This window comes from Vespa crabro, chromosome 14, assembly GCF_910589235.1.
Source record: "Vespa crabro chromosome 14, iyVesCrab1.2, whole genome shotgun sequence".
Taxonomy (NCBI): Eukaryota; Metazoa; Arthropoda; class Insecta; order Hymenoptera; family Vespidae; genus Vespa; species Vespa crabro.
In genome coordinates this window covers 1,245,334-1,257,735 of record NC_060968.1, presented here as the reverse complement: position 1 = coordinate 1,257,735, position 12,402 = coordinate 1,245,334, and the positions used below count along the sequence as shown (strand labels likewise).

General features: G+C 31.3%; 1 protein-coding gene and 1 non-coding gene across 2 annotated transcripts; both read left to right on the top strand.

The window, feature by feature from the left end:
* Positions 1–709: 709 nt before the first annotated feature.
* Positions 710–900, top strand: LOC124429273. The gene has a single exon (XR_006943404.1). It is a non-coding gene; the product is annotated as a U2 spliceosomal RNA (small nuclear RNA).
* Positions 901–3,772: 2,872 nt separating this feature from the next.
* LOC124429264 (piggyBac transposable element-derived protein 4-like) lies at positions 3,773–11,354 on the top strand. Its single transcript, XM_046974307.1, has 3 exons — positions 3,773–3,791; positions 3,932–4,014; positions 9,606–11,354. Exon 3 carries the CDS (start codon positions 10,079–10,081, stop codon positions 11,312–11,314), a length of 1,236 nt encoding a protein of 411 aa, XP_046830263.1. The 5' UTR covers positions 3,773–3,791; positions 3,932–4,014; positions 9,606–10,078; the 3' UTR covers positions 11,315–11,354.
* The last annotated feature ends 1,048 nt before the right edge of the window (positions 11,355–12,402 follow it).

Genomic DNA, 12,402 nt, shown 5'->3' with positions numbered 1-12,402 from the left:
ATTAGTAATTATATAATTTTATATTAAGTTTTTCTAAAAGCGTGATCGTAAACAAAAATGTAAATGTTCTAATTTGAATGAACTACGAGCAAGAGCTTTTGTGATTAAGTTAACATAAAGAAAAATTGATGTTACTTAAAATTGATGTTAATAGAATAAAATTTATTAACAACAAAACCTTCAAATTTAATTGTATTTTATATGACTTTCAATAAACTTATTGTAAAAGAATACGAATATATTAACAATGAGACAATGAACATGTTTACAATTATCTTGTATATTATATTTTTTAAATAAAAAATCTACGAGTTGTAATAAAATTGTAAAAAATTGTAAAACAGATATATGAATGAAGTAATTTATATATATATACATATTAAAATTTTCTTTAATCTTTTCATTGTAAAACATGATAGTAAAAGTATCGTAACAGGTTATCGAATAAATACATTCTATTTAAATATCTAATTTAATTAATATTCTCTATTAATTATTATTCTCTAATTAATTACTATTAATTATTATTCTCATCGTTTTAGCAATCGTATTGTCAATTGTATTATTGATCGATCGTACTACCATCGGCATGCGAGCGTTTTTTGAAGAAACAAATAATTCAAGCGACGACCACAACGTGTCGTTCTATACTCGAATCCATTTTTCGATATAGAAATGCTTATTTGAACGATTCTAACCATTTGTCTTTATCGCTTCTCGGCCTATGGCTAAGATCAAAGTGTAGTATCTGTTCTTATCAGCTTAATATCTGATACGCTGCTCATGGAGCAGCCAGAATATTAGCTAGATTTTTGAAATTTGGCGGAAGGTCGGAGCTTGCTCTGCCTCTGCCGAGGGTTGAGCCGGTATTGCAGTATCACCGGATTCAGCCCATCCTAAATCATATAAAAACATAAATCTCTAATATTTATTTTATTATAAAGAAAATTACAGTAAAACCTGTTTTTGTGCAGTGGATAAGGATCGCATAAAAGAAATCGTACAAAAAAATATTCGGAAATCTTATAAATTCTTACATATAATAAACAACTTTGTACGATATACTCCCAAAATTTTTTTTATGCGGTGGACAGGGACCGCATAAAAAGTTGGACTTTTAGAAAATACATCAATAATTTATGAAATAGATGAGAGAATGCTTTCAATTAAATTAAATAATTAAATTAGACCTAAAGAAATTGTAAAAATATTTAATTCTTCATTGTACATACATGGAAAAGTTTTCAAATTATACATTAAATAGTTTGGTGCTACTCGTCGTAATCCAAAACGCGCATCTTCTTGTGATGAATTAGTTCAAAATCGTTATCGTCGCTTGAATATAGGATTTCAATTGATTTATTTTTTGGTACCATAAAATCAGTGATCAGTTTTTGTGACGACGGTCGACTAGTCAATTGCTTATAAACATCACGATAGCGAAACATGCATGATCTCAGCTCTTTTTGGAATTAAGCGTCTTTCCGCATTGGTATCTATTTTAAGAAAATGCGTTTCCAATTTTTTAGAAATCTGGATCCTTGCATATATTTTATTTGCTGTAATAGATTCCGGTCCTTCTTGTCCATTTTCATAATCTATCAAACTATTGATAATGTCTCTATCATTGACAGTTTGGTCCTCAATCATCTCGTCCAGATCATTTTCACCGAAAGTATCAAAGCCTTCTCCGCCGATGTTATGTGCGAACGCACTAATTTCAGATAATAACGTTGATGCGTTTTCGGTAACGTTTCGATTAATTACACATTCAGGCCAGATCGCTTTCCAGCACGAATTTAATGTCTGTTGTTTTATTTGTCTAATTGCTGCAATAATATGGTTTATGCAGTCTAAAATTGAGAATTTTCTCCAAATTTCAGTCAGGCTTAATTTATCGTTCTTTAGTTTTTTTAAAATGTAGCTGAAAGTTAATTTGATATAATGTTTCTTAAAATTTGTGATTATGCCTTGATCCAGTGGTTGTACAAGGCTAGTCGTATTTGGTGATAAAAACACTATTTGTATATTAGGATGTACTATACAGGGATGACCGGGTGCATTATCTACAATTAGCAAAAAATAAAAATCGCACAAAACCAATCGCACAAAAATAAAATCGCATAAAAAAGGACCGCACAAAACCAGGTTTTACTGTATAAGAATTACATATTTTTCGAAAAACCAAAACAATTTAGAAAAATTGCAAAAATTTATGCAGTTAATACACAATTATAATTTAGGCAATTGTAATTTTTCTACGCAATTTTTTAATCATTTACTACCTAATTTTAATCATGTAATTGTTAGAACTTAAAATATAAAATAATAATGACAATCGCACATTATAATAGAATTTTTCCAAGAAATTCCAGACCAACGATTTTGGGAACAAAGTTTCAAGAACTTTTCTAAATTATCAAAGTAGGAAATTGGAGAAATTGAGAATTATTATATATAATGAAATCCAAATTTTAAACATTAATAAAAAGTATGAAGAAAATAGATTTTTTGATCATCAAACTTATATTTTCCATTGAAATCTCTTGATCGATCTTAATTTGTCAGCTAATTCGCGTTATAAAATATAATTATTTCTTCATATCGTGTAATCAGTGTAGATGAGAGAAAAAAGAACAAAAATAGATAACATACATATATGATTATGATAAAAAATAGAAATACAGATTTCGACTCTAGTTTTAATTTCATACAGTAGACTTTGTCTTGTAACTAAGAAAATAAAAATAAGTGAATAAAAAGAACTAGAAATGTACATAAAAATGAAAAAGTATAATAAATATAATAAATAATATAAATAATAATAATAAATTATAATAAATAATAAATTATAATAAATATATAAATAATAATAAAGTAATTAAATAAAAAAGTATAAATATTGATCAATAGAAGATTTAAAAAAAGGCGATATTGTAAAGATGGCCAGTAAAAACGCTTTACCGACACGTGATTGATTAGTTTGTGTCGATAGGCTCTACTGGGCACACTCATTGGTCGGCAAATCGTTGTGTGATTGGTCGACAAATCATTGTATGATTGGTCGGCAAATCATTGTGCACCATTTGGTCATATCTACTTTTCCTGACACCATTAATGTTCCTTTTCAAGAAAGAATAGATTGAGAAAAACGTTAGATCAATTCGATGACATGCGAATTTGTATATAATGTATATACCTTTCCTTCTTGTTTTAGCAGGTGTTCTCGAAAAACTTGATAGGTAATAATAAATTAACTCCGCCATGTTAAATTCCGTGAGATAAGGAAACACATGCTACTTATTGCTACTACAATTATTAGCAAAGATGGAAGAGAAATGGCATCATACAAGAAAAAGAGAAGTTGAAGGTGAGAAAAAAATATAATAAAATAATAGAGATAAATAGATATGGTGTATCTGTTTTTTCCTTCTTCGTTCTCTTATGATATTTATTGTGATAAAGAAACTATGTATAAAAACAATTTCGAAAGAATCGAATATAATCGATATTTGAATATCGATCATGGATAGTGATTAATGAATAAATGAGTCTTCAAGCAAATTGGATCAGAAAATGGTTTGACGATGGATGCATTGAACACAACATTATGCTCCAGTTGGTGATCGCAAATATACGTCAGGAGAGGAAAAAATGCGCGATAACATTACTGGATTTGTCCAATGCCTTTGAGTCAATATCACATCAGACAATATTTTGAACTGAAAATATGTTAAACTGGACAGGACTAAATGACTCGGGAATTGTCACAATACAACGCTTTTATACCGGTAAGAAGCAATAGTAGAATCAGACAGATCATTAAAATTAATATAATAATAATGAATAACGTAAGACTACCTTAGAATTTATATTTAACCTATCCATGAAGCCCGTACTGTGATCTATAACCTACCCAAATGCGTTACAGGTACGTGACAGACCACGTGAATGAAAGGTTTCAGTGGTTCTTCGACCGCACGGAAGAAGTAGCCAACTTGTATTCAACACAAAGTAGGTCTTTTATTCGATATACGGAAATTTACTTCACATTAATAAACGCAACTATGTAGCTCTTCTAACAACCTTTAATATTTAAAGATCATCGAAGTTACTAATAGAGCAGCTATTAGCCATATAGCCGTTTCAGAGCATCTGTTGAGTTCCATGTAACGTAATCGGCGATAAAAGCATTAGATATAATGAACAACAATATAAACCAAGTCGATTATTTATACCATGTGGGCAAAAATGTGATGCGATTTGTACATTTATTCTATCATGCATCTCATTTCACCTGAAGAATGGAGTAGTCCGAAAGAAGTCATTAATGGTATTGAACAAGAAGATCAAAGCAGCCGATAAAACATGGCTCAATCTTCGGCAAAAGTGAAAATATGTCTCAATCACTAAATGAGAGGAATAAATATGCTATCAATCAATGTCCTGACAGATTATCTCATAGCTCTCACGGTTATCCAGCAGTCTAAGCCCACTTTTGATTATCATACTCCTCAAAAGTGTAATTATAATATGAAAGTTAAATTATAATATAAGTGTAATAGATGTTGCAAGGTAGCATGAAGGTGGAACTTTCGAACGAGTCCACAGAAATCATTAACAAATAGACCCGCCTAAGTAATGTGACTAAAAAATTATCTTGTAGGATGAATGTCCACTAGTCAACGTCACCAAAGCCTCAACAACAAACCCCCCAATTCAGGCTTCTCTCCGAAACACGATCCGCGGATATTATCATAATCAACTATTTGCTAAATCGAACCAGAGAAAGATATACGAGGACACGTTAGCAGCAACTATACTAAATCACTTTGTTCGAAATGGGAACTTTGCTGATTCGCAGACCAGTGTTTCATTCATCGCACCTATCTTGACTATCTACTGCTGAATGAGACTTGACGCTTGAAAATAATAACAAGAAATGCCGGAAATGTAATGCGGTCAATGAGATACTGTCACACGTGATCTCACCATTGCAAATCTAATAATCTAGTCGCTGTCATAAAACAGTATAATGCCGTCCTAAATTGATTAATAAAGGCCTTTAATACTTTTAAACAAACAATAAAAACAACGGTAAAAATTAATTAAACGTCATTAGGATTTGCAAAAGATAATATGATCTCGTTTTCATTCAGCGAGAAATTAAAGAAGGTCGACATTACATCCCCAATTGAGAACTGCTACGCCGCATTAGAGACAGCCCGTTAATTGAAGAAAAAAGAATATGAAATGGTAACTATTTCCAGCAGCAAGCTTTCAAGATAAAACTGAAAAGCTTCATCGTCGATGCATTAAGCAAATGGATTCCCTACAATGAAATAATCTTACTGAAAGTGGGGATCAACATGTCCTATGTCAGGATAATGAGGAAACTAATGTGCAATGAAGCCATAGAGTAGAGCTGTGATATCGATATCGAGCACGTAACTGATAAAGAGATAGTATTCAAATAAAAAAAGGAGAAACTCACAGATATTTTTAGCGATCGGAGCTAAGAAAAACCATAAACAGGACTGAAGATGTTAGGTAAACACTAGAATAACATATCATTATATATAAAGGAAGAAATCTAATCAGTAGGTGGTTATAGGTGGTGGTTAAAGAATATCACTTACAATTGATTACCTCTTGTTTATATATGTATCTGTTTAATTATATTGTAAAGATTTTTTTTTAAGTTTATCTTGAAAAAATGACAATTCTGTATAAACATGGCTATATAAGTTTGCTTAGTTCACTCTTAACACTTTATCGACTGGTTGTGGTTGAGGCTGCCACTCAAGTAAAAATCGGCTTAGTCACGTTCGCATTTGCTCTCAGTACTGGCTAAATTTTCGCTATTCATTGTGTTGTGCTTATTGCTTTTGTTTCAAAGGAATGTAATTTTATTGATATTTATACTTTATTTTGCATTTATTTTATATAATAAAAACCCTTATAAACTAATATACATAGAATATATTCAAGGTAATAGTAATTCAATTTTTAATAATTTTTTAGAGTGTGATATCGCTCGTAACAGTCACCCTTATGTAATGGAATATTACAAAATTTACATACGAAACATGTTCTACTTCTTATCTTTTTCGATGCACATACTCTACATTGTTTTTGAGGTATTTTGCTTTTACCACTTGTCACTATTCTTATAAGTTTATGCTTCTTTATGCATGATAATCTTTCTGGAGGATCTGATCTTGGTGCTCTTCTCGTAGGCTCTGAAATATTTGATTTGTTAGTTGAATCTGCTGTTTCGTCACTTTCAGAATCTATTGGTGATAAATCGGATATCCACGCAATTGCCGCCTTGTGTAAGAATTTCTTATATGTCAACTTCTTTCCGTTCAATATTGTGTACGTTTTAAATGCATTAAAAAGCGCACAATTGATTAAAAACAGTACTACTCGTTTGGTCCACTTCTTCGTTTTTCTAAAAATAGAGTAGTAAGACAGATATTTATCTGCGCGATCTACCCCCTTCATATACTTGTTGTAATCAATTATCGACTCAGGCTGTTGAACTGATCTTCTATTTACACTTTCGGATTCCATTATTCGCGCCGAATGTATCGTCGATATCATGTTTACTTTTCGTTTACCGTTATTCCATATTTGTAACAGAATATCGTGTTTTCTACGAAATGTAGCTTGACCATTTGAAAAGGTTATTTTTTGGAGACATTGAGGAAGACCACTATTTTTCCGAATAATTCCACATACCCGTACTTTATTTTGTAAGAGAACTTCAGCCATATCGACACTGTTGTAATAATTGTCCTGATAAATGTGATGCCAAATATTTTTATAAGGATCAATAACTTCTAGAATAGTGTTTTCCAATTTCATTTCTTGGCAAGCATACACTTCAAAATTACAAACGTATCCCGTGTGAGCTTCACAGACTGCTCTCACAAGTATACCGTACTTTACAATTTTCGCGGAATTGTTGATTCTGAATGACAGTCTTCCCCGCCACGGAATAATATATTCATTTAATGATAATTGTTGACAAGGTTTATATACATCAATAAATCTATTCTTTAAATAATTTATAACTGGCTGAACTTTTATAAGTCTGTTTGAATTTGTGGGTATATCTTCATTGTTACAAAAGTGCCAGCTCTGCAGTATCTGCATAAATCTGGTTCTGCTCATTACTTTCGAAAAAAATGGAGTTTCGATGCTTGGATCAGTTGACCAATAATCGTGAAGTCTGTCTTTTTTTACTTGTCCCATTAGAACAATTAGACCTAAAAATTTTTTCATTTCTGACAACGTAATATCCATCCATTTCTTCGTCCTTGAGATATTTTTATATTTATTGATTATTTGATAGTGATATCTATTCGATTCTTTAACCAAATATTCCAAAAAGTCATCTCCAATAAATAACTTTACAATGTCCATTACACTTTCTTCATATTTTGGTGGAATTTTTATACCTGGGCTACCTTCGAAAGGTTCCAAAATAATTGATTTGTCATTTGTTGACCATGTGTCGATATTTACTTCAGTGATGTCATCATTATCACTTTCTGAATCGCTAGATTGCAGTGACAATAATTTGCGCAGCATTTGTATGTTTATAGAAGAATCACTGCTATCACTATCACTGTTACTTTCTGAATAACAGCTATGGTCTGACAAAGTATCTAAGCAAAACTCTTCATCTGGACGATCTTTATCCATTGTAAATGGTAAAAAATAAAAATATTATAATTCGTAAAAATATGGAAAGGTTAATATACAGCTACTAACAAAACAGTAAATCCCACTGGACGAAACCCGTCGATAACTAAAAGCCGATTAATAGGCTATCGGTCGATAAGCGTTGGCCATCGAAAAGCCGATTAATAGGCTAGCGGTTGATAAAGTGTTAAGTGGCTTAAGTAATTTTCCTGTTTCATCTTTTTATAGCATCATATGCGTCTCTTTCCTGCAATTCCAATAACCCAATATACAAAAAGTAACGAAAAATATGCAAAATATCTCTGCATATAAAATTTATAAATTTTTATAAGTAAAAATAGTATTTATTTAAATTTAATACTTTTTTATGAATTATTAAACAAAAGATAATCTGATAATACCAAAAATAAATTTAATACCATTTTTCTGTTTTATAAATTTCATTGTAATGAAAAAATATTGAATTAAATTACTTAAATTTAATTCAAAGAGGTTCCTACCTGATGATATAGATCATTATACCTTACAATTATTTAACATTCAGAAGTAGAATTAAATATTATACACGAGCGAATACATTCCAAGAAGTTATACATACATTTATAATTGATTTCAATTCTCTAGATTATAAACTTGCTATGTTTGAAATAAAGTCAATAATCTGCAATAATTATGAGAAGATTAATTATTAAAACAAATAAGCCAATACAAATTGAACCAATTGAAAGTAGACAAACTGAGATTATGTTAAGATCTAAAAAAAAAAGTAATATCTATATAACAAATGATTGAATTAAAAATTCTTTATTTTCTGAGAGATATTAGGAAGCTTCTTTATACTTTGTCAAAAAATAAACAGAACTAAGACAAGTTTTCATTAAATTGTATCACATTCTTAGAAACAAGATCAATTATTTATATTAAAAATAAAATATTCTTTTCAAACATAAAGATTAATAAAATTGGTAAAATGTGGAGAAAAATAAACGTTCCAAGTAACCAACTGCCATAAAATGTAATTTGTGATAAATTTTAACAATTATTTTTAAGTAGAATATTTAACTCTTGTTGTTCATATCATTATCCATGAAAATAATTATATCATATAAATTACAAATAATTAAAAAGTAAATAAATAAAAAGAATTAAAAACATGTATAAAAATGAATTAAATAAAAAAGTATAAAAATTAATCATCGATAGAAGATTCAAGGCGGTATTGTAAAGATGGCCGGTGAAGATGCTTCGATGATTGGCCTACGTCATCGATATTCGCTGAGCGCACTCATTGGTCGGCGTTGTGTGATTGGTCAATCTGCATTGGTGTACCCTCTGGTGACTGTATGTTTATTCTTCCTGATGCTCTGCTACGAAACAGATGAATTGAGGTTAGATCAGTTGGACGATTTACGAATTTGTGTATGATGTATTTCTCGTTTTAACACTATGCCGTCCGGCGGTACCACAGTGGTGTCGTGCGCAAAATAACGGCCAACGGCCGGCGATACCACAGTGGTGTTGTGCGCAAAATAACGGCCAACGGCCGGCGACACCACAGTGGTGTTGTGCGCAAAATAGCGGCCAACGGCCGGCGACACCACAGTGGTGTTGTGCGCAAAATAGCAGCCAACAGCCGGCGACATCATAGTGGTGTCGTGCGCAAAATAGCGGCCAACGGCTGGCGACAACACAGTGGTGTCGTGCGCAAAATAGCGGCCAACGGCCGGCGACATCACAGTGGTGTGTGTATAGTATAGCTCAGTGGCCGGCGACAGCACTTTAGTATCTTTTGCATTCTATTAGTTGTTTAGGTTTTGTTTAGGTAACAATAAGTTACATACGTGAACAAGTTTTTTGTTTTTATAAATACTTGTGTCCTTTCATCATGACAGACGAAAGAGACGATACGATTATTTACGATGAATGCGCGGACGTCTTGTCTGACGTTCCGGACGACTTGGCCGATTGGGAAGAAGACAATGGATATCAAAAAAATGAAAGTGAAGCAGAATCGTCAGAAGATAGAGAAATACCTACAAGAAGAATTCGGCGAACACTACAGTTGCCAACTGATTCGGATGAATCAGACGAAGAAGACAGTCCTCAGTGGTCAGACTTTGATTTACCGAGGACCAATAATAAATTTGAAGGATCTCCGGGTCCAAACATATTTCCCAAAGATACACAAAGCGTCGAGGATATCGTAGAATTATATATTGGAAACGATCTATTTGAATATATTAGCAATGAAACTAACAAGTACTACAGTCAAAATTACAATAGAAGGAAACTGAATAAAAAAAATGCCAAATTTGTGGACATTACGGCAACCGAACTTAGAAAATGGTTTGGGCTTGCTATACTTATGGGTATTATAAAAAAAGCAAGGATCGATGATTATTGGTCAACGAATCCGTTGATAGACACACCGATATTTCGCAAAACGATGTCCCGCAACCGATTCAGACAAATATTATCATTTTTACATTTTTTCGACAACAACAATAAACCGGATAATGCCGATCGGCTTTTCAAAGTGCAATTCGTAATTGATTATTTTTCCAAAAAGTTTAAAGAAAATTTTAATCTAAGTCAAAACATCTCAATTGATGAAGGAATAATACCGTGGCGTGGACGGTTAAATTTTAAAGTTTACAATCCGTCGAAAATTACGAAATATGGCATACTTATTCGGATGCTGTGTGATTCGATTACGGGATACATTTCTTCATTCAAGATATACTCCGGCGTTGAACAGCCTTTAGCTAAAACAGTGATGGAACTATTAGCACCTTCTTATGGAAAGTGGCATCACCTCTACATGGATAATTATTATAACAGTGTAGAACTTGCAGGGAATTTACTTGAAAAGAAAATCCGAGTTTGTGGAACGATAAGACAAAATAGAGGATTTCCGGAAAAATTAAAGCGCGTAAATATCAATGTATTTGAAGCTTGTCATCAACGGAAAGGTGAAGTACTCGCACTGGTATGGAGAGCTTCGAAAACTAAAACGATACGAATGATCTCTACAATACATAATGCCACTTTGACTAACACTCAAACAAAATGTAGAAAAATCAATTACACAATAAAAAAACCTGAAAGTGTTTTAGACTACAACAAATACATGAAAAGAGTGGATCGGGCAGACCAATATTTGAGTTATTACCCTATATACAGAAAAACTATAAAATGGTCAAAAAAGGTTTGCATGTACCTCTTTAATTGCGCATTATTTAATGCATTTCATACATATCAATATTTCAATACAGAACACAAAAGTCTCCGATTTCACGACTTTTTATTGAAAGTGTCTGATTCGTGGATAAAATACCATGTACCTGTTTCTGAGCAAAACTTGGAGGTTACCATTACATCGCGTACGTCTCATTATGATCCGATTGACAGACTTTCCGGTCACATAAAGCAACACCAACTAGTACTTATTTGCGAAACGAATAAACGAAAACGAAGAAACTGCCACGTATGTTCCAGAAATAAAAAAAGAAGAATAACAAACTTAATGTGCAAGTCTTGTGGAGTTGCGTTACATCTTGGAGACTGTTTTGCTGCATACCATACGAAAGAGAAATACTAAGTACCAAATAAAATGCAAATGAACAAATATATAAAACAAACAAATTTTGTATTTATTTTATCTTCGAAATTTCATGAAATTAGGGGAACAGGGTTGAGAACTTACGAGAACTAACGATGAGATTAGTAAAACTTAACAATTTATAATCTCCCGATAATGAAAAGAACGGCCGGCTACAAGCCAAATAATCCGAATTAGCGCTGCCGGCGCCAAGCGAATAAATTTTTACAAGACGTGTGGACGGCAAAGTGTTAGTATATGTTTTAGAAAAACTTAACAGATGACAATAAATTAGCTCCATCATATTAGATTTCGTAAGATAAAGAAACTCATGCTTTCTACCATCACTAGAAGAGGTAGAAAAGAAATATATAGTAAGAGAAAAAATTGAAGGTTAAAAAAAAATGATATATAAGAGATAACAAATAAATAGAGATAGTGTAATTATTTTGTTTTTCTTCGCTCTCCCATGATTTTTATTGATAATTATGTTTGTAAAAATATAAAACAATTTCTTTTATTTCCGTTAAAAATAAAATCAATTTGTATGTAAAAAGATTAAGATAGATCTGATTACTGTATAAATTAAAATTTCTGATGTTACAAATTCATAACAAGAATGTATGTTTCAGAACGATATATATATATATTTTTTTTATAATATATATTATATACATAAAATACATATAAATGAATTGGTAATGAGTAGTTCGAATGTATTAATTATTTGATCAGAAAATTTCTTTGTGTTATAATAACAAAACTAAAAAATAGTTTTGGACTGATAGGAGTGCTAATAATATTAAATGTATTTCCAACCTAAGTAAACAAAAAAATATTAATTATAACATAATTATATATTTAATTAGAAACGATGGAAAAACAATTGGTCGTTGCTTAAAAAAAAAAAAAGTTACATTTTTGTTATATTCTAATAAGTTAAGGAAAAAAGTACTATTGTTTCATTGTCCCATTTTATTTTGAATTTATTTAAGTTATAAAAGTATAATTACAAAGATAATTTACTATGAAAAAAAGAATTATATTAAAATTTGGTTATATTCAATGAAGTTAAGTAAAAAAATTAT